The sequence below is a fragment of the Ziziphus jujuba genome, chromosome 1, assembly GCF_031755915.1.
Source record: "Ziziphus jujuba cultivar Dongzao chromosome 1, ASM3175591v1".
NCBI lineage: Eukaryota > Viridiplantae > Streptophyta > Magnoliopsida > Rosales > Rhamnaceae > Ziziphus > Ziziphus jujuba.
Window position 1 is genome coordinate 7,761,820 of NC_083379.1, and position 21,242 is coordinate 7,783,061.

The 21,242-nt window shown below is 35.0% G+C and overlaps 2 protein-coding genes across 2 annotated transcripts; both read left to right on the forward strand.

The window, feature by feature from the left end:
• Positions 1 to 6,829: 6,829 nt before the first annotated feature.
• Positions 6,830 to 8,278, forward strand: LOC107418669 (glutamate receptor 2.5-like). Its single transcript, XM_048467073.2, has 2 exons — positions 6,830 to 7,403; positions 7,566 to 8,278. The coding sequence occupies exons 1-2, from the start codon at positions 7,092 to 7,094 to the stop codon at positions 8,079 to 8,081; spliced, it is 828 nt and encodes a 275-aa protein (XP_048323030.2). The 5' UTR covers positions 6,830 to 7,091; the 3' UTR covers positions 8,082 to 8,278.
• A 157-nt stretch (positions 8,279 to 8,435) lies between these two features.
• Positions 8,436 to 9,932, forward strand: LOC132803649 (uncharacterized). The gene is made up of 4 exons (XM_060816967.1): positions 8,436 to 8,792; positions 8,892 to 9,086; positions 9,186 to 9,354; positions 9,733 to 9,932. Exons 1-4 carry the CDS (start codon positions 8,436 to 8,438, stop codon positions 9,930 to 9,932), a joined length of 921 nt encoding a protein of 306 aa, XP_060672950.1.
• The last annotated feature ends 11,310 nt before the right edge of the window (positions 9,933 to 21,242 follow it).

The following is a 21,242-nucleotide window of genomic DNA, read 5'->3' on the forward strand; positions in this document are numbered from 1 at the left end:
TAATTTTCTAAAACTATGAATATAGACTAGAACAATAAATGCATATCAAACTCCTAAGAGACAAGTACATGAATACATGCATCTGTGACAAGTATAATTAAATCCTTAAATAAATAAACCTTATCTTCAAGATACATGGAATAATTCTCAATTAACAGGTCCACATGACTGCTTCTGTTGGATCGAAAGTATCTCCAATTGCAAAACAGGCAGGGATGATGAGTGAAGGTTATGTTTGGATAATCACTGATGGGTTATCAACTTTGTTAGATCCAATTGAGAAGAATGTTACTGATTCTATGCATGGTGTTTTGGGTTTAAGACCCTATGTGCCCAATACAAAGCAGCTTAAAGAATTCAAAACCAGATTCAATGTTTCAGAGATAAATATTTATGGTTTATGGGCATATGATACCATTTGGGCATTGGCTAAGGCTGTGGAATCTGTTTCACATCTGGACTTAAATGTCTCGGCTCAAAGTCTTTGCAGAAACAGAGAAGTGTTTGGCCTAAGAGTCTCGGAATCAGGTCCTCAGCTTCTAGAAAAGTTGCTGTCTACTAGGTTTAAAGGCCTAAGTGGAGAATTCCATTTGATTACAGGACAGTTGGAAGTAGAAAAGTTTGAAATAATCAATTTGAGAAAGAAAAAAGGTGAGGAAGTAATTGGATATGGATTGCAAAGAAAGGAATAAATATTGATTCAGGGGAAAATGGTAAAGCAGCAAATTCAAGCTCCATTGATGAACTAAAGGAGAGAGTCATTTGGCCTGGAAATTATCATGCAAAAGTAGCACCGCCTAAAGGTTGGGTTATACCGGTATCCAGTAAGAAGTTGAGGATTGGTGTCCCTTTAACTGCTGCAGGTTTTAAAGGGTTTTTGGACATAAAATGGGATAATAAAACTCTTAAGGTCACCAACATTACAGGTTTCTGCTATGAAATCTTTGCTGCTGCATTGGAAAAATTACCATTTGATGTTCCACATGAGTTTTTTGCATATGTAAATGACTCGGGCCAAAGCAACGGGACTTATGATGATCTTCTTTATCAGATTAAGCTTCAGGTATATGAGTCTAAAATGTTCATCACCTACAGTATTACTTTATTACAGCACAGAGTAGTTAGTTTTGTTTGTTATGTTTTTGTTTTTTTTCCAATCTGTGGAGATGATTTTTATGTGTCCTATATGGCTACGTGAATATGCAGAAGTATGATGCCGTGGTGGCAGATACAACAATTGTTGTAAATAGGACAACTTTTGTTGATTTTACATTGCCATATTCTGAATCAGGGGTTTGGATGGTTGTCAAAGTTAAAGATGAGAAAACCAAAGATATTTGGATATTTCTCAAACCTCTAAGATGGGATCTTTGGTTGACACTTGCAATAGCCTTCTTCTCTACAGGGTTTATAGTGTGGATTCTTGAGCATCGTACAAACACAGACTTGAAAGGTCCACCACACAAGATTGGCAAAGTTTTTTTGTTCTCCTTTTTAACCCCTGTGTTTGCTCATGGTAATAAATCTAGCTCCTATTTTGTTCAATTTGCTTTGCGTTTGCTCTGTGTTTGTCAATATGTCTTAGGGTGCTCTGTTTTGAATTTGCTCTGTCTAAAGTAATATGAATATAAATATACTCATTGATCATGTTTGTTAGGTGACAGGGTGGAGAGCAACTGGTCAAGATTTGTGTTGACCATCTGGGTTTTTGTGGCATTCATTGTCACGCAAAGTTACACTGCTAGCTTAGCCTCAATGTTGACAGTGCAAAGGTTGCAGCCTTTATTTGTCGATGTTAACGAGCTAAGGATGAATGATTGTTATGTTGGATACCTAGAGAATTCTTACGTGAGAGAGCTTTTAATCGGACAATTGAACTTCAAGGAATCAAGGCTAAGGCACTATGCTTCCCCAGAGGAATATCACCATGCATTGTCTAAAGGAAGCAAAAATGGTGGAGTTGATGCTGTGTTTGATGAAATTCCCTACCTTAAGCTCTTCCTTGCTAAGTATTGCTCTAGATACACAACCGTTAGACCAACCTACAAATTCGATGGCTGGGGCTTTGTGAGTTTCTTTGTCTTTTCTCCTCACCGAATCACCATTCAAAAAGTGTAGAAGTGTAGAAATAAATTTGTACCGCACCAGCATGGAAATCTTATGAATTTTTTGTGCTTAATATTGCAGGCCTTTCCAGTAGGGTCGCCACTTGTACCTTACATGTCAAGGGCAATCCTGAATGAGACTGAAGATCATACGAAGATGCAAAAATTGGAACTAAAGTATTTTTCATATCGAAGCAAATGCCAAGTCTCGAGTTCCACATCCTCTGCAGATAGTCATAGTCTTAATGCGTTGAGTTTTGCTGGCCTTTTCATCATAATGGGTCTCACTTTTTTTCTACTTTGCTTGATATTTTTGGTTAAATATGGGTACACCAGGACTTGTTCCCTAGCGAGGCTATAGAAAGCCCTGTTTGTTGCAGAATTATATTACAATACTAAAGCATTTCCCTTATTGCAAGGATTCTCCATTTGAGAGCTGAATCAAATATCAGCAGAGCTCATGAAGCTAATTCCATGGTTAAAAATATAGGGGACAAGTACAATTGCAATTTTTTCTGTCAAGATAGGTGTTGGCGCTGATGAATAAGACAGGACATATTATTTGGATAGAGCTCTTATTGCAAAATAAGAATTACTATGGTCATGGACCGGGGACAAATGTCCCATTTAGGCATAATATGTATAGGTTGATATATATATATATATATATGTATATAATTATGGAGTTGTTATTGCAGTTTACCTTACATAGTTATCAATTTATTAGAATTTACAAAAACATAAAATAATTGCTAAGGCTAAGAAGAAAAAATTAAATCTAGTTTCCCCTCAGGCCATATGTTTGATGGTAGCTAGCATATATGCTGTGTGTGCGATTTACCAAAAAAAAATAATAATAATAATAAAAGTGCGTGCGTGTGTTTAATAATTCAACATGCCCAGGTTCATATAGAACCCTGTAGAAGATATGATTATACGAAAGTAATCAACATTGAAAATAATATACTTTCAAATGAATTAAGGATGAAATCCTTTAAATTTGCATTATTTTAGAATAATAATATAATCATAATAACATTAAATAGGGTTTGAGTGGTATTTTTGGAAATACACTCTTTCATTTATATAAAAGTCGTTCTCCCTGTCCTTATCCTAGTCCTTCTCTTGGGCTTGGCAACATATGGTGCAGAGTTTTTGTTGTGCCAAGTATTTGTGTTAAATTTTATTGACTTAAACAACACTAGTTAAATTAAATTGTCATGTAATTTATCATTTAATACATTAACTTGTTAGGTATATGTGATAAATTTGGACTAGGTACCAAAATAATAAAATAAAATCTTTTTTTAAAAAAAATATTAAATTAACATGTTTGTTGATAAGCTAAAACATCTTTGTTTAAAAAAAAAAAAAAAACAGCATTCACGTACTAAAATTCCACATCCATTAATAATTATCAATTTAATATATTACAAATTAAAATGATATTAAACATCCATCATAGCTAAAGAATATACATTGTTAATATTCAAAAAGTACAAACCAAACTAATATTCAAAATTCAAAATTCAAAATATCTATTAAAAGATATTAAATCTAGAACAACACATATTGTTTAAATTTTCATATAAAATTAATTAAAGGATAAAATTATTATATAATATCTAATTAAAAAAAATCATATATTAATATATCTAATGGGTCTAATGGATTTTAATGAATTTTACCCTTTATCATATATTTTCTTAATAGGTTTTATCAAATAATATTATTACAGATCCAATTGCGGGTTCACGTCATGTTAATATGTTGTATTTTACATGTTGCGAGGCCCATCTTGTCGACTTTTGGATTTGTAAGTAATTTTTCCTATTAAATTAGCGCCAGTGAAATAATAATTAATAAAAATGAAAATAAGATTAATTAAGTGGACTATTGAAATATTTTAACATAAGACTAAAATAAGTCCATTTGCGATATCACATCAGGTATATTTATTATCCATTTTTAAGTCATTTTTTAATAAAATTTATAAACTACACCAACGCGTCGGTCCAAAGATTGACCTTCCTCGAGTCAGTCTAGTGAAAAGGAAAGGGCACGTTGTCTAGACTGTATTTCAGGAGTCTGAACACCACCTCATTTTAACTGAAAGTATAACCCCGTCAAAGGTACTACACATTGGAAAAATATATCAGACAAGCTAAAGCCTTAACGCATCAATGATCAAAATAAATAAATAAATAAAAGCCTTAACGTGTCTAGGTTTTGTCTAGTTTTAGAGAAAGTATATTTCTCAAAGAATATAATATACATGCGCAGTCTTAATAGTATTGGATTCAACGAACGTACTAGGCAAGATCTGTCTATGAGTAATAAAAGTGATTCCCAAACCTACTCTTTAATTTCCTTGAAACTCAACATAAACGCGTCGAGAACGTGTCTACTTCTTGAATAAAAAAAATAAAAAAATTGCTCAACATTTATATATATATAGGAAAAGAAACTTGTTTACAACAAGCAATCTTGTTAGCTCGATTCTCGTTGTTCCAATTCGGTTCTTTCCAAAACATATGGACATTCACAACATGTTGTTTGTGATCATATTTTTTGGGTTAGGCTTGTGTTCTATAAATGCTGTTGAAAATGGAAACATAGAATCAAAGCCCCAACAGGTAGGAGTTGGAGTTATTCTTAACTTGGCTTCCCCCTTGGGAAAGATGGCAGAGAGCCACATATACATGGCGCTTTCTGACTTCTATACCATGAATGCTAATTATAGGACAAGGCTGGCTCTTTCTGTCAAGGACTCTGTGGGAGATGTTGTTCAGGCAGCAGCAGCAGGTAACAAATACATTAACTTTGACACTTTTTGTCAAATCTGGATTTCACCTGAAAAGTTTATTTTATGTATATATATATATATATGTGTGTGTGTGTGTGTGTGTGCGCGCGTGCTATTTCAAACATATAGAACGCATAATTTTGTTAATGGTTTGTATATGCAGCTTTAGAATTGATGAACGATGGACAAGTGCAGGCTATAATAGGGCCACAAACTTCACCAGAAGCAAAGTTTCTGATAGATCTTGGAGACAGAGCTCAAATTCCCATAATTTCATTTTCAGCTACTAGTCCCTCACTGTCTCCAACTCAGAACCCATTTTTCATTCGGACAGCACAAGATGATTGCTCACAAGTGAAAGCTTTGACTTCCATTGTTGAGGCATATGGATGGAAAGAGGTAGTTCTAATCTATGAAGACACAGAATATGGAAATGGTTTGATTCCATATTTAACAGATGCCTTCCAGGTGAACAACATCAGAGGCCCTTACAGAAGCATCATCTCACCAAATTCCAGTCAATTTGAAATATTGAAACAGCTAAACATGATAATGGCAAGGGAGACAAGGATACTACTGGTTCATGTGTCGGCTTCACTTGGTTCGAAACTGTTTAGGCTTGCAAAACAGATTGGCATGATGAGTGAAGGGTATGCATGGATCATTACTAAAGGGCTATCATCTTTATTAAACCCTTTGGGTAAAAAAGTCTTTGGTTCAATGCATGGTGTTATGGGTGTAAGGCCCTATTTGCCAAACTCAAAACGTCTTCAAGATTTCAAAACCAGATGGAATAAGACTTTAGGTGATATAAATCTCTTTGGTTCGTGGGCATATGACACTGTATGGGCATTGGCTATGGCTGCTGAATCAGTGAATCCAGCTGCCTTGGAAAGCCACAATTCTAGTATAAACAGTATTGAACCCTTTCGCCTAAGTGTGTCAGAATCTGGTCCACAGCTTCTGCAAAAGTTGCTACAAACTAAATTTGAAGGCCTAAGTGGAGAGTTTGATTTGATTAGAGGGCAGTTGAAACCTACAGACTATGAAATAATCAATGTCAGAGGGAAATTAGGAGAGAAAGTTATTGGAAATTGGAGCTTGGAGAATGGAATACCTCACGGTCTAGACAAATCCGTGAAGATTGTAAGAAAACCAATTATTTGGCCTAGAAACACCAAAGTGCCACCAAAAGGTTGGATTAAACCTGTGTTTGGTACAAGGTTAAGGATTGGGGTTCCTATAACAGCCGCTGGTTTTAAGGAATTTTTGAATATAGAATGGGATCCTCATACTGATGAGCCTTCCTTCTCAGGGTTTTCCTATGACATCTTCTTGGCTGCATTGGATAAATTGCCTTTTGCACTTCCTCCCAAGTTCATTCCATTCACAAATAGCTCCAGACAGAACAATGGGACTTATGATGAGCTTCTTTATCAGATTAAACTTAAGGTACATTATTAGTGCGTTGCTTTTTATTCGATTTTCCTTTTTTGTTAAGATTTAATTATGGAATTGATATTTATGAGTTTTGTATGGTACATATATACAAGTGCAGAAATTTGATGCTGTAGTTGGAGATACAACAATCGTCGCAAATAGGACTAAGTATGTAGATTTTACATTACCATACACAGAATCAGGTGTCTCGATGCTGGTGAAAGTTAAAAAAGATGAGACCAAGAATATTTGGATTTTCTTAAAACCTCTTAAATGGGATCTTTGGTTATCTATTGGTGTCGCATTCATCTTCACCGGGATTGTCATATGGTTTCTTGAACATCATACAAATGAAGAGATCAGGAGTCCACAAAAAAAACTTCCTGGCGCCATTTTATGGTTCTCCATCTCAACTCTAGTGTTTGCTAATAGTAATTCTCTTCATCCTATCTGCTATACCTAGTGTGTCTTTTTGGGAAAAAGAAAAAAAAAAAAAAGAAAATGAGGAAGATGGAGAGAATACCTTTAAACCAAAACATTTCAATTATGATACATGTTTCTTTCATTTATTTTCTTTATCTTCCTTACTGAAATACAAACTATAACATCAATTCTAAAAAATTACGTATTTTATTCGCCTAGGTGAGAAATTAAAGAACAAATGGTCAAGAGTTGTGTTGGTGATATGGGTATTTGTGGTACTCATCTTTACACAGAGTTACACTGCTAGCTTAGCCTCAATGTTAACAGTACAAAAATTGCAGCCAGCAATTAGCAATATTGATGAGCTCAGAAGGAACGATCATTTTGTCGGTTACCTAAAGAACTCCTATGTCAAAGAGCTTTTAACACAACAGTTGAACTTTTCAGAGTCTAGGCTAAGATCTTATGAATCATCAGAGGAGTACAATGATGCAATGTCCAAAGGAAGCAATGATGGTGGGATTGATGCTATCTTTGAAGAAATTCCTTATGTGAAGGTCTTCCTATCTAAGTACTGCTCCAAATACAGAGTGGTTGGACCAACCTACAAATCAGCAGGATTTGGCTTTGTGAGTTTTAGCCTTAATTTTCTTTTATGTTTGTTTTTGCACCCAATAATTTTTCTCAAGTTGGACAGCTTATATATACTATATGAACAACTGTTTGTCGCTATATATAGCTTACAATATTCAAACTAATTCTTATTGTTTTCATAAATGAATGTACTTCAGGCTTTCCAAATAGGGTCCCCTCTTGTCTCTTATATTTCAAAAGCAATCCTAAATATCACTCAGGACCCTAAGAAGATGCAGGAATTGGAAACCAAGTATCTTGAACCTGGAGCCAAATGTGAAGATCCTGACTCCAAATTCTCTTCAGATGATGATCCTTGTCTCAGTGTGTACAGTTTCAGTGGTCTCTTCATCATCAGTGGAACGGTTTCAATTTTTTCATATTTGATACATTTGATTAAACTATGCTGCAATCGGCCATCTGCTATGAATGTTATCCATCCGGATAACTCCCTTTGCCTTTGGTCCATAGTTACTAAAAGGGAAAAGAGTTTCCACATGGATGTCCCTAATAATTTACATGCCAGAGCTGATGTTTCAGTGAATAATAACGGTGACCATTTACAGAGCTCTCCAATAGCTTTTAATCAAGAAACTACAAAGATGGAAAGAGTTGGTGAAGAAGATGAAATTCATTATATAGATTATAGTGGATACATCTATGGATGTGCCTGACGTTAACAAGCATAATTGATCGGATGCTTTTCATGATCTGTTCCGCTGTGTTGAAGTATATTAGTTATAGTTAGTGACGTGGCACTGTTAGTTAATATAACAGTTGTTTAGTTTTGGCAAGTTGTCAAGTTGTTAGTACAGGTTAGCAGTTGTTAGTTATACTACCTGTATTGATAGTGTTTCACGTGTAACTGTTGGTATTCAAGAAAAATCAATTACAGTTTTATAATTTTGTTTTTCTTTCTTTCTATCTTTCTCTATTCTTCCCTTCGACATTTTCTTTCATTTTCCTTCTATCCAAACACAACTTTTACATGGCATCAGAGCAAGATTGAAGATCCAGTAAATCAAAAAATGGAAAATCCAGGAGTTTCGAACGTCATGAACTTGTTTGCAAGTCTAATTTTTGATAAGAATGAAAATTCTTTGGTTACAGTGTCTCCATTTTCTAGTAGCATTCTGAAGCTTAACAGTGAAAACTTCTTGGTGTGGAAGTCACAAATTCTTCCTATATTACGAGGTCACAAGCTTGATAAGTTTGTACTGACTGATGAGCCAGAGTTCATGCAAGTATTTGTGTTTAGTGATGCAAAGGTTAATGATCACAGTTTGTCTAGGTTTTCTGTTGAGCAGCAAGTTTGGATTTTGCAAGATCAGCTATTGCTAGGCTGGTTAACTGCTGCAATCAAAGTTGAAGAGCTTGCAAATCTAGTAAGATTGAAAACCTCAAGACGTTTATGGATCACAATTGAGGAAACTTATTCTTGTCGTTCTAAGGTTTTTATGTTGCAACTTTGAAATGAGTTACAGACAACCAAGAAAGGCTCAATGAAAATTCTAGATTATTGCAAAAAGATGAAGAAAATTGCTGACAAGATGTGTTCTGGTGGTTTTTTAGTCTCTGAAAAAGAATTAGTCATGTGCATCTTGAATGGCTTAGGGCCTAAATTTGAAACAGTTCGTGTAAACTACACTAGTAGACCTCCTTTACCTAGCCTTCAAGAGGTAAAGCATTTTCTCTCTCACTATGAAATAACTATTGAATAGAATAATATTGTGGCCATGTTTCATTCTACAAATCTTGTGTCTGCTTTCAATAATCAGTTGACTTTAGGCTCTAGTAATACTCTACCATCATCATCTACTACTTTGAATACTTCTAATCATGCTAACTCATCCATTCATAAAGACTATAGTACCGGAAAGTCTGGTTTGTATGAAAGAAGGAGTTTTGAAGATTTTCGTGGTAGAGGTTACTATGGAAGAGGTAGAGGTAGAGGTCGAAACCATAGAAATTGGAGACCACAGTGTCAAATCTGTGGGATTGTTGGTCATTTGGCTAGTGTGTGTTCCTACAGAGATTTAAATTCTGGAAATTCTATTTTCCAAGGAATTCATGGACATAACTATGCACCTAATTCTGTTGGCTATAATGCTTAGTTCTCACAGTTGAATAATCCAGCAATGCTAAGTTCTTCTGTTTTTAGTGGTTCTGGATTAATAACTCGACCTATTGTTCCAACACACAATGGTGGCTTACCTATAAGTGCAGTTGGGTATGATTCTCTTGTTTCTTATCCACGAATGGTCACTAGAGAATTTCAAAGTGGGAATGGATAGATTATTCCTCATCAGAATTTTCACAATTCAGATGTTAAGTTTATTGGAAGTGGATATTCAGGACAAGCTTCTGCTAATGTTGTCACCACACCAGTTTTGGTTGGAGATCCAAATTGGTATTTGGATAGTGGTGCAACAAATCATGTTGTTGCAGATGGTGGTAATCTTATGCACCAGTTTGATTACAGTGGCAACAACAAGCTTTTAGTTGGTAATAGTCAAAGTCACTGATTCCTTCTCTCACTTGTCCTAATTATGTTTTATTGCTGCAAAATGTTCTGGTTGTTCCAACAATAGCAAAAAAATTGTTGAGTATATCAAAATTGGTATGTGACAACAATATAATAGTTGAATTTGATAAACATAATTGCTTCATTAAGGACAAACAGATGGGGAAGGTGGTGCTTCACGGATTACTTGAAGATGGACTTTACAAATTACAAATACGATGTTGGGATTCTCTTTGGATCAAAGTCTACTGCCTTTAAGGAAACTAGTAGCAACTTAGTAATGAATAAGGCAATGTGTGTACTATCTGGTGTTTTCTCATCTATACAAAAAGAGTGTCTTGCATCAAAAGATTGTAATTCTTCAGAAATTCATACAAATTGTACTACATATAGACCTGCTGGTGTGATTTTACCTCTTTCTGATTCTACTAAGGAGTCAAATGTATCAGATTCCTCACAAACTGATCAGTTTTGTTTGAATACTAGTTGTTTTGATTTTGATGTACTGCACTAAAGGTTAGGACATGCTTCAGAGGCTGTCGTAAACAAACTGTTGTCTTTGTATAAACCAGATTTGAATATAAATAAAAGTTTATCTTTTTGTGAAGCTTTTCAGCTTGGAAAAAATCATCTCTGTCATTTTCCCTTGTCAAATTTGAAAGCTTCAGCTCCTCTTGAACTGGTACACACTGATGTTTGGGGACCTACTGCAACAGTTTCTAAAGAAAGGTATCGATATTATATACACTTCATTGATGACTACTGCAGGTTTACTTGGATTTATCCCATGATAGTAAAATTAGAAGCTTTATCTGTTTTTAAGCATTTTCATGTCATGGTGGAAAGATTGTTTGATACAAAACTTAAGATGGTTCAGTCAGATTGGGGTGGTGAATACAGTTGTTTTCTTCCTTATTTACAACAGGTTGGTATAAAGTTCAAGCATTCATGCCCTTACATGCATCAGCAAAATGGTAGAGCTGAGAGAAAACACAGACACATTGTTGAGGTTGGTTTCTGTTCTTGCTCAAGCACACATGCCACTTCTATACTGGTGGGAAGCCTTTACTTCAGCAGTTTATGTAATTAACAGGCTTCCAATTGCCATTCTTGGTTTTCACAGTCCTTTTGAATTGCTGTTTAAGAAAGTACCTGACTATGCTTTTCTAAAGGTTTGTGGAAGTGCTTGTTTTCCTTTCCTCAGACCTTTTCAGAATCACAAATTTCAATTTCATACTGAGAAATGTGTGTTCATTGGTTACAGTGATGATCATAAAGGTTACAAATGCATGTCTTCTTCTGGCAAGATTTATATTGCTCGAAGTGTAAATTTTAATGAAAAGGAGTTTCCTTTTTCTACTGGTTTCTTATAAACTAGTTCAGCAGATAAGTCTAAGCTTCACAAAAATCAGGTTTCGATAGCTCCTCTAGTCCTTCTCAAATCATTGCCACAACATTGTGCTTCAGACTCAATTTTATCAACTAGAAGTCCCAGTTCTGGCAACTTAAATAACTCTCCAACTCTGAATTTAGGAAATCATAATCAGTCTGACATACGTTTGGAATCTGAATTGTCTATGGACCCTTTAGAAACTTCAATAACACTGTCAAATGTGAATCAAAATCCATCTCATAAAACTATTTCAACTCATCCTATGCAAACACGATCTAAGAGTGAAGTTTTCAAACCCAAAGTGTTTGCTCTTACTCAATAAGCTGCAGATTCAGTTGATGTTGAACCAGTTACTATTACTGCTGCTTTAACAAATCCAAGGTGGAAAGCAGCAATGGATCAGGAATATGGAGCACTTGTCAAAAACAACACTTGGTCTTTGGTTCCCTATCATCATGGAATGAATCTCATTGGTCACAAATGGATTTTTCGAGTAAAAAGAAATGCTGATGGAATTGTTTAGAGGTACAAGGTAAGGCTTGTTGCAAAAGGGTTTCATCAACAACCTGGCTTTGACTTCAGTGAAACTTTTAGTCCAGTGATAAAGCCTACCACCATAAGATTAGTGCTTAGTCTTGCTATTTCACACAACTGGGAGGTAAGACAACTAGACTTTAATAATGCATTTCTTAATGGTGATCTTCAAGAAACAGTTTATCTCACTCAACCACAAGGATATGAGGATAAACAATTTCCAACACATGTGTGTCAGCTCCATAAGGCTTTATATGGCCTTAAACAAGCACCACATGCTTGGTTTGAGAAATTGAAGGGTGCTCTCCTAAGCAAGGGTTTTGTTAATACAATTTCTAACTCCTCTTTGTTTGTTTTGAAGACCAAAACTGCATATACTTTAGTTTTAATATATGTAGATGACATTATTGTCACTGGTTCTAACGGAGCAGCAATTAAGCAACTTATCTCATATTTGAATTCTCAATTTTCTTTTAAAGACTTGGGACATTTGAGTTACTTTCTTGGTATTGAAGCTACAAGAAACAGTGAGGGCATGCTGTTAACACAGACAAAATATATACTTGATCTGCTTAAAAAGACTAAAATGGATGGAACTAGGCCCTCACCATCACCTATGGTTTCTAATAAACCTTTATCTCTAGAAGAGGGAGATATTTTGTCAAATCCTAAGTTGTATAGAAGTACCATTGGTGCTCTTTAATATCTTACATTGACCAGACCTGATATTAGTTTTACAGTGAATAAACTCAGTCAATTTGTGCAAGCTCCAACATCTTTACATTGGGAAGCTTGTAAACGATTGTTAAGATACTTAAAAGGCACTGCAACACATGGCTTGTTCATCAAGTCAACAATGAAACTTGCTGTTCATGGATTTTCAGACTCGGATTGGGCAAGTGATCGAATAAACAGAAGATAAACAAGTGGTTATGGAATTTTCTAGGTTCAAATCTTATTTCATGGAGGTCCAAGAAGCAGCAAGTTGTAGCTCATTCAAGCACTGAGGCAGAGTATAGAGCCCTGGCTCACATCATCTCAGAACTATGTTGGTTACAAAATTTGATCAAGGAGCTGGAACTTCAGTTACCAATTCCTATAGTTTGGACTGATAGTCTTAGTGCAGCAGCTTTAGCAGAAAATCCAGTAGATCAAAGGACCAAACATATCGAGATAGACATGCATTTTGTCAGGGATAAAGTCTTGGAAAAATCTCTCCAAATTCGATATGTGCCTACTCGAGATCAGATTGCTGATGTGTTTACAAAGAGTTTAGGAACTTCCAGGTTTCTCTATCTAAAGAATAAGCTTGGAGTTGTTCAGACTACTTAATTCGAGTATTTTGGGAATTTCAACTGTCAGGACCCGTCCAAAATTCCTCACCGGAACCCTAGACAAGCCCTGATCCCAGGGAAACCCTACCGGACCCTCCTATGGAAAATCCGGCAGAACCTCCTCTAAGGGATGGACTTACCACAAATTCCTGCACTGAAAACACACTTCTATAATGTCCCCCTTATTCCTCCCACAATACTACAAGTTGGTTCCACAAATTTCAGCACTCCAAAAATAAATAACAGTAATTCAGTGCATAATAAATACATAAGTGTCCCATACAGTATACAGAGCTTCATGAAGTACTACTAAGTATAGAATACAACAAGAGTGAAAGAAATATTACAACTGCAATAAAAGAAGAACAGGGTACTTCACGAACTAAAACAGCGATGAAGATCAAGTCTGCTCCGGATGAACACCGACAACCTGGTACCTAGAGGAACGGAATTTGAAAATATGAGATGCTAATCATCTGAGTGAGTGACCCTATCTACTATACAATATAATACCACGGTAATAAGTAGATAAATAATAATTAATTGGAAATAATAATTTCTCTCAAAACCCTTACAATTCTCTCGGTTGTAAAAGTTCCCCTTTTAAAACCCTTTCACAAAACCCTTTGTTCGTATTCCCCGAAAACCAAGACATCAATTAAATACCAGAAACAGTAATAATTATATTTTTAATTCCAATACAATATAAAAATATTTATTTCAAAATCCCAGTTCTGAAAATCACTTGATGCACCCACTATATACCAGTGGCGCCAACAGTACCCAGCGTCTCAAGGTACCGCCAGACAAGAGGTTATAGAAAGAAACCGGCATACGGTCGCGTGGCGTCCCACCGCGCCGTTGCTAACTGGTGTCCCGGCCATAGAGGGGTGGCCTACCCTCATCCGATAGCAACCACAGGACAACCTCATAATATCACCTGCACGTTACTCACACCCACCTGCGCGTTAATCACATCCGTGTGCACATAACCATATCACATATAAACAGAACACCAGTACGTGCACGGTGCATCTAAAAATTATAAAATCCACATATTTAATTTATATATCAAATCTCACATTTTGCATAAATAGAGCGGGTTTATTCCATCCGCTTGAACCTGGAAATTCTCCACAATTTCTTTATAATCAACACCATAAATTCCATGATTTTCAAATCCACCAGCTCCTAAATCCACCAATTCAAATATTCACATTTTCCCAATAGCATAAATAATTCTCGAAATATAATAATTAAATCTCATAATATTCCATGGGCATATTTTATAAAAATTGGAGTTACCAACATAAACAAATATTTTCCTTGAAATATCTGAAAATCAAATCATGCCCAATTTAATGTTAAAACCACAAGAATTTCAAAATTCTCAAGACCATAAAATAATTTCACATTTGCATAAATTTATATAATGCATATTTTCTTTATCAAAATAAATTCACCAATAATTCCACAATAAATCAATTAAATATTTGGCACATAGAATTTAAATTCAAAATATTCAAATCACACATAATAATCACAAATTTAATTCCCAAAATTTATTTGAAGGTGGGTCACTCACCTTAAGCACGTATCTCAATCAAGATCCTCCGTAGGATCGACTCCGCTACTCGCACGTACACCTAAAACATCCACAATACACCAAACCACAAATATTAATATTTTAATCGGGTAACTCCCAAATGGGTATCCGAGGAGTGAACACCAAACGACATCTAAAATTTATGAGTTATATACCGAATCGAAGCTCGAGTGATGAGGATCACGGATTCGGTCTTAATTTCCGGTGATCGGACCCGAGGTGGTTGGAATCTCGCCGGAAAGCTTTCGGGTTTCGACTCCGCAATTTTCCCAAACCATCATGAATTGGCAAAAACGGATGTCGGATTCGGGTTCAGGAGGTCGAACACAGTCGGGAGGGATCGGCGGTGCAATTGGGTACTCGTCGGAATAGTAACTTCTGGCGAGCCGCCGCAGTCACCGGCAACTGTCGCCAGCAGCGACGCGTGCAGTGGCCGTTGGCTGAGATTTTTTGTAGATTTGTAGATCGAGGGGAGAGGAATCCAACGGGACCGGCGGTGAGGCAAACGGAGGCCGGACGGCGGAGAAATCGGGGTTTGAAGAATTTCGGCCCCTCACCGGAAAAAGCTCCGATCCCGGCACGTCGGTGGTCCGGTGGCCGTGAAATTTGGTGGGTAGGCCGGACTTGAGGAGGTGGTGAGGGTTGGCTGGCGCGTGTGGTCAAAAAATGACCGGAAGGGGGTCAATCGGCTATGGCAGACGATGGAGGGAGAAATCACCGCCGATCTTCACCGCCTCGATCCGAGCGTGTCCGGCGGCCAATGGCCGTGAAATTTTGGCATTTTTCCGGAAAAGGAGAGGGGCGTTCGTCTGGCCGGCGCGTGTACGGTGAATCGGCCGAAAAATTTGAAAAGCTCCGGCAGCCGGTCGGTCTCTCTCTCTCTTTCTCTCTCCTCTCTCTCTTTCTCTCTCCTCCTCGAGATTTTTGACAAATAAAAGCCACCGTGTGACACTGTTCATTCCACGTGGACCAATCAGGAGCTGACATGTGGCGTCACTGTGCACTTAAGCCAGATATAATAAAATATTGCGGTATCCGGCGAACTTCAAACGTCCATAACTTTTCAAGCAAATGTCCGATTTAAGCGTGCCGCTAGTCTATGAACTCGCATTGAAGAGTACTTTACAACCATGCAAGAGTCAAAACAAAATTATACAATGGTAAAAAGTCAACTCGCGGCACCTTCTAGACAGTTTGCACTTCGACTTATTTTGCCCATAACTTTCAAACCGTAGCTCCGTTTTCGACGTGCTACTAGTCTACGAACTCGGGGCATCATGCACTTCGCCACGGTACCCTGGTCAACTCAAAATTTCAACTGGAACAAAAAGTCAACTTTTGACCCGCTCGGTCAACGGTCAACCTCGGTCAACGTGCACGAATTCCGATGTGATTTGGGACGGGGTGTTACATCAACTCATTCTTTGACTTACTTACCAATCAAGAAAAAAGGGAATTCTCTTTTCTGCATCTCTCTAAAGACTAAGTTTGGAGTTATTCAGACTGCTTAATTTGAGTGTTCGAGGAAGAACTTCAACTCATTTCCTGTCTTACTTGACACTCAAGAAAAAGGGAATTTTTCTGCAACATAGTTCACTTCTTATGTGCTGCAACTTCTGCTGATTTACTATTTTCAAACTCCCATTTTGTTTCATATGGTTTAACAAAATATGAGTTTGAGGGGAATGTTGAAGTATATTAGTTATAGTTAGTGACGTGGCACTGTTAGTTAATATAACAGTTGTTTAGTTTTGGCAAGTTGTCAAGTTGTTAGTACAGGTCAGCAGTTGTTAGTTATACTACCTGTATTAGTAGTGTTTCACGTGTAACTGTTGGTATTCAAGAAAAATCAATTAGAGTTATACAATTTTGTTTTTCTTTCTTTCTATCTTTCTATCTTTCTCTCTTGTTCCCTTCGACATTTTCTTTCATTTTCCTTCTATCCAAACACAACTTTTACACGCTGAGATCTTTGCAGTTTAGTTTAAATTTGTGCATATCATTATGATGGCACTGGTGTACATATACTCAAATTTCACCTTCTTCAAACAAGTTTTTCCAGTTGCAAGTCTCTTATCAAGCGGACCTCACAAAAGCTTTATTAACAAATAAACATCTTCAACAAATTTGGTAGATATTGGTCACTATGAACACATCTTAGTCTTTTTTCCTTTTTCTTTTTATTTTTTTGAAGGGACAAAAGATATCTTGGTCTTTTAATATTTAGGAAATCAATACAAAGCCTACAAATTAGTATAACTTAACATTAGAAGACTTAACAAGAAAAACCTCTCTCTTTCCTTGCCTTCTCAAATATAATATATATATATAGAGAGACAGAGAGAGAGTCCATTTTTTTAATAAAAAAATCCTTAGTTTAATTAAATCTAAGATGCTTATGTGACAAATGCTTATTAGTTGGGGCATTGTCAATTATTATTTAAATTTTGAATTTAAAATTCCAAAAAAATATGACAACTTGTCATATGAGTCACTAATTTAATAAAATCAGAAAGCCCTACCTAAAGAATTTTTATATGTATATATATATATATATGCATATCTTATAAACTGGGAAGATAAGTTCCTTTTTACTTTAAATCAATTGAAAATCTACAGTCAATTGCACATTCAACAACCAGTAGCCGGCAACACGGTACAATTTCTGGTTGATCATGTTCCCAATTGAAAGAGTTGGGATTAAGAGATAATCTTTAATGCCAAACACTAGCTAAAAGATTATTAGTAGAACAGGAATTAACTCTTTATATGATAGATACAAACATTAATCAATTAAAGGAGTTTAAAAATTATAAAAGAATTGTATATATATATATATACGGAAATTCTATGGTGAGGACGGTCGGCATGAGGACCGCAATATTAGTGATGGTTTTTCATAGTATTAATGATGGTTTTTTAGAAAATCGTCACCAATATTATGAAAAACCATCACCAATACTATGGTCCGCATGAAGACCGTCCGCACCATAGACGGACTGTATATATATATATGTATCTATTTAGTACTATTTGGTCATTTTTATTTCTTTAAAGCATCAACGCATGTTTCATTGTTTTTAAAAATCTAATTAAGTTTTGCGTAAAAAAAGTTAATTATAAGTTTGTTCGAATTTCTATATTAAGTATTTGGTAATATATGCCATGAACAGCACGTCGTGGAAGGGATTAGCCAATGTCAAATTAATATTAATCCATTTATTTTCGTCTGTACATCAAAAAAGAAAAATTATATATATATATTTTTTATGTTATTCTAGAATAAAGGAGTTGTAGGACATATCACACAATACATATATACATACATAGAGAACCAGGCCCTATGAGGTCCACTTAGTGATTTTACCACAACCATTTTAAAGGTTAAAGATTTAAAATTTTATTTATGGTTTAACAAATTTTTGTAGGATTTATTTTTCCTCAATAAGATTTTAATATGTCGTTCTATATTGAATCATTTTTAATTTTTAAATTATAATTATTGAAATGGATTAATGACTTAAAATTGAAGACCTAATGATAAAACCATTAGATCTATTTAGGAATGACAGCTAGGTTGGAATCCTAGAAGATTCGACCCGATCGGGTCAAGTATGTATTGCTTTAAATGGGTTTTTGAGTCGAGTTTGGGTTTAGTATGTCATGCCAAATTTAGGTTTACCTTAATGTATTGGAAAGAAAAATACAATACAATAATTTTTTAAAATTCTTTTTAAACATATATAAATTGAGTCACGTTGGATTGGATAAAACTTGGTGACAAAGAAATCAAGTCAGGTTCTTATAAGGGCCAGTTTATAGGTCATGTCAAGTTTCTTGAACCTGAATAAACCCGATTTGATTGTCACTTGTAAATCAATCTGATGTATATTTATCAAATATATATATATACACATTATATATATTAAAACACTGTTCCATATTGAGTCATTGACATTCCACCATTTCTATCTAAATAGAGTCGAAGTAAACATTCCAAAGGAAAAAGAACAACCTGCAAGGACCGACGTTTGACTTGGGTCATTCATACTATAAAGTCCATTTAATTAATATATAATTACCAAATTACATGTATGCAATACATGTAATCAAAGTATTTAATATAAGATAATGAAATTCCATAAAACAATATATATACACGGTTTTCATATGATAAAAAATTTATATAAATGATCGTAGAAACCAACATTTACATCCATCAAATCTACATCATTTTCATAAACTAATAGCTATAAATGGTTGTTTCTCATAATTCGTCTTCATAAATCTTTTCTAATATATGTATATATATAGATATATATATATATATATATATATAAAACAAATAAATCTCAAAAGCTTAAGCTAATAGAAAATGAGCTTTTATTTTATTTATATTTTTCTCTAACCACCCTCTCAAATGTAGGCCCTTCTCTTTAGGTTCTTACATTTTTTATTTTTTTATTTTTTGGGTGGAATTGTTAAGTTTTGAATTCAGGACCTTTTGGATCTTTGATTCTGATACCATATTGAAATACCACTGATTCCAAAAACTTAAGCTAATGGAAGGTAAACTTTTATTTTATTTATATTTTTCTCTAATACTCTATACATGTTGGTTTTAAATTTCAAAGCTTGAATTAGAGGAAATTAAGAAAAGTAAACTAAAGAAGTTTGGAAAAAGAGATTCAATTTTGAAGTCGTACAGCTAACGTTATATACTATTTTGTCAACGCGGCTCGGACCTTCCTTGAACTTACTAATTAAATTCAATCGCAAATTAAAGCATCAAGCAGCAGGTACTCTATATAAATATCTTGTCACGGCAGGTATAGACAAACAACGGTTATATATATAAATATATAGGGATATAATATATGCATAAGACAAACAACATATATGCTAATCAATAGAAGCTAGCAATCTAGATTCGATTCTCTCTATTTTGGTCCTTGTATCATAATTTCTGTGGCAAGTCTGATCCGAAATATTTTCATCTTCCTATTATTTAGGACGATCAAGTACTATTTCAGTGCTGTTCATGAAATTAATGGAAGTGCTAATGTAGGAAAATCAAAGAAAAACCAGTTGGTGTGATTCTTGACTCCGATTTTGGGGCTGGGAAGACGGCAAGAAGTTATATATTCATTCCGTTCTCTGACTTCTATGCTACATATCCTCGTCCTCAGATGAGAAACTCTCTTTCTGAGAAAAACTCTGGAAGGGATGCTTCCGTTTCAGGATTTTATTATGTGGCCTACCTAGATATAAATGGTCTTTTCGAAATTATTTTTAATTTATTCTAGAAGATATGCTGATGTGCATATTAAAAATGAAAATTTCATAATCCAATATAAATTTGAATGTTTACAATTATGGTTCACTTATTTGTATTAGATCTTTTAGAATTAAAAATAAATATATTTTAAACATTTGACGTCTAAAACTAGTGGATTAAATTGTGAAGACCCATTTTTTTATTCACATTATCATGTTTTTCAAAATAAATTGGAAGGTAATTCTAAGGAGATCATTTTTACATGTCTCAAATTCAAAGCTTTGAAATATATGTGTATATATAGATTCTGTTTGGCATAGCTTCTAAGTAGCCAAAAGCATTTTTTTAATGTGAGAAGGAAAAAAGGTGAGGAAGTTAATAGATATTGGACTGCCAAGAAAGGATTTATATTGATTCAGGGAAAATGGCAAAGTAGCAAATTCAAGCTCCATTGATGAACTAAAGGAGACAACATCATTATACAAAAGTCCCACCACCAAAAGGTTGCATTATACTGGTATCCAGTGAGAAGTTGAGGATCGGTGTCCCTTTCACTGCTGTTGGTTTGAAGGGACTTTGGGACATGAAATGGGATAATAAAACTCTTAGGTCACCAACATTACAGGTTTCTGCAACGACATCTTTGCTGCTGCATTGGAAAACTACTTTTTAATGTTCCACATGAGTTTTTTTCCATATTTAAATAAATCATCTTATAATAATGGGACTTATGATGATCTTCTTTACCGGATTAAGCTTCAGGTATTGTGAGTCTAAAATGTTCATCACATACAGTATTACTTTATTACATCATGAAGTAGTTAATTTTCCTTTGTTTTGTTTTGCTTTCTTTCTTTCAATATGTGGAGATGATTTTTATGTGTCCTAATGATTACTTGAAAATGCAACAATTTTCACAAATAGGACAACTTTTGTAGATTTTACATTGTCATATTCTGAATCAGGGATTTAAATGGTTGTGAAATTTAACGATGAGTAAAACAAAAAAATATTTGGATTTTTCCCAAACCTTTAAGATAGGATCTTGGTTAACACTTGGAATAGCCTTCTTCTCTGCAAGGTTCATAGTGTGGATTCTTGATCATCGTACAAACAAAGACTTAAGAGGTCCACCACACCAACAGCTTAGCAAAGTTCTTTTGTTC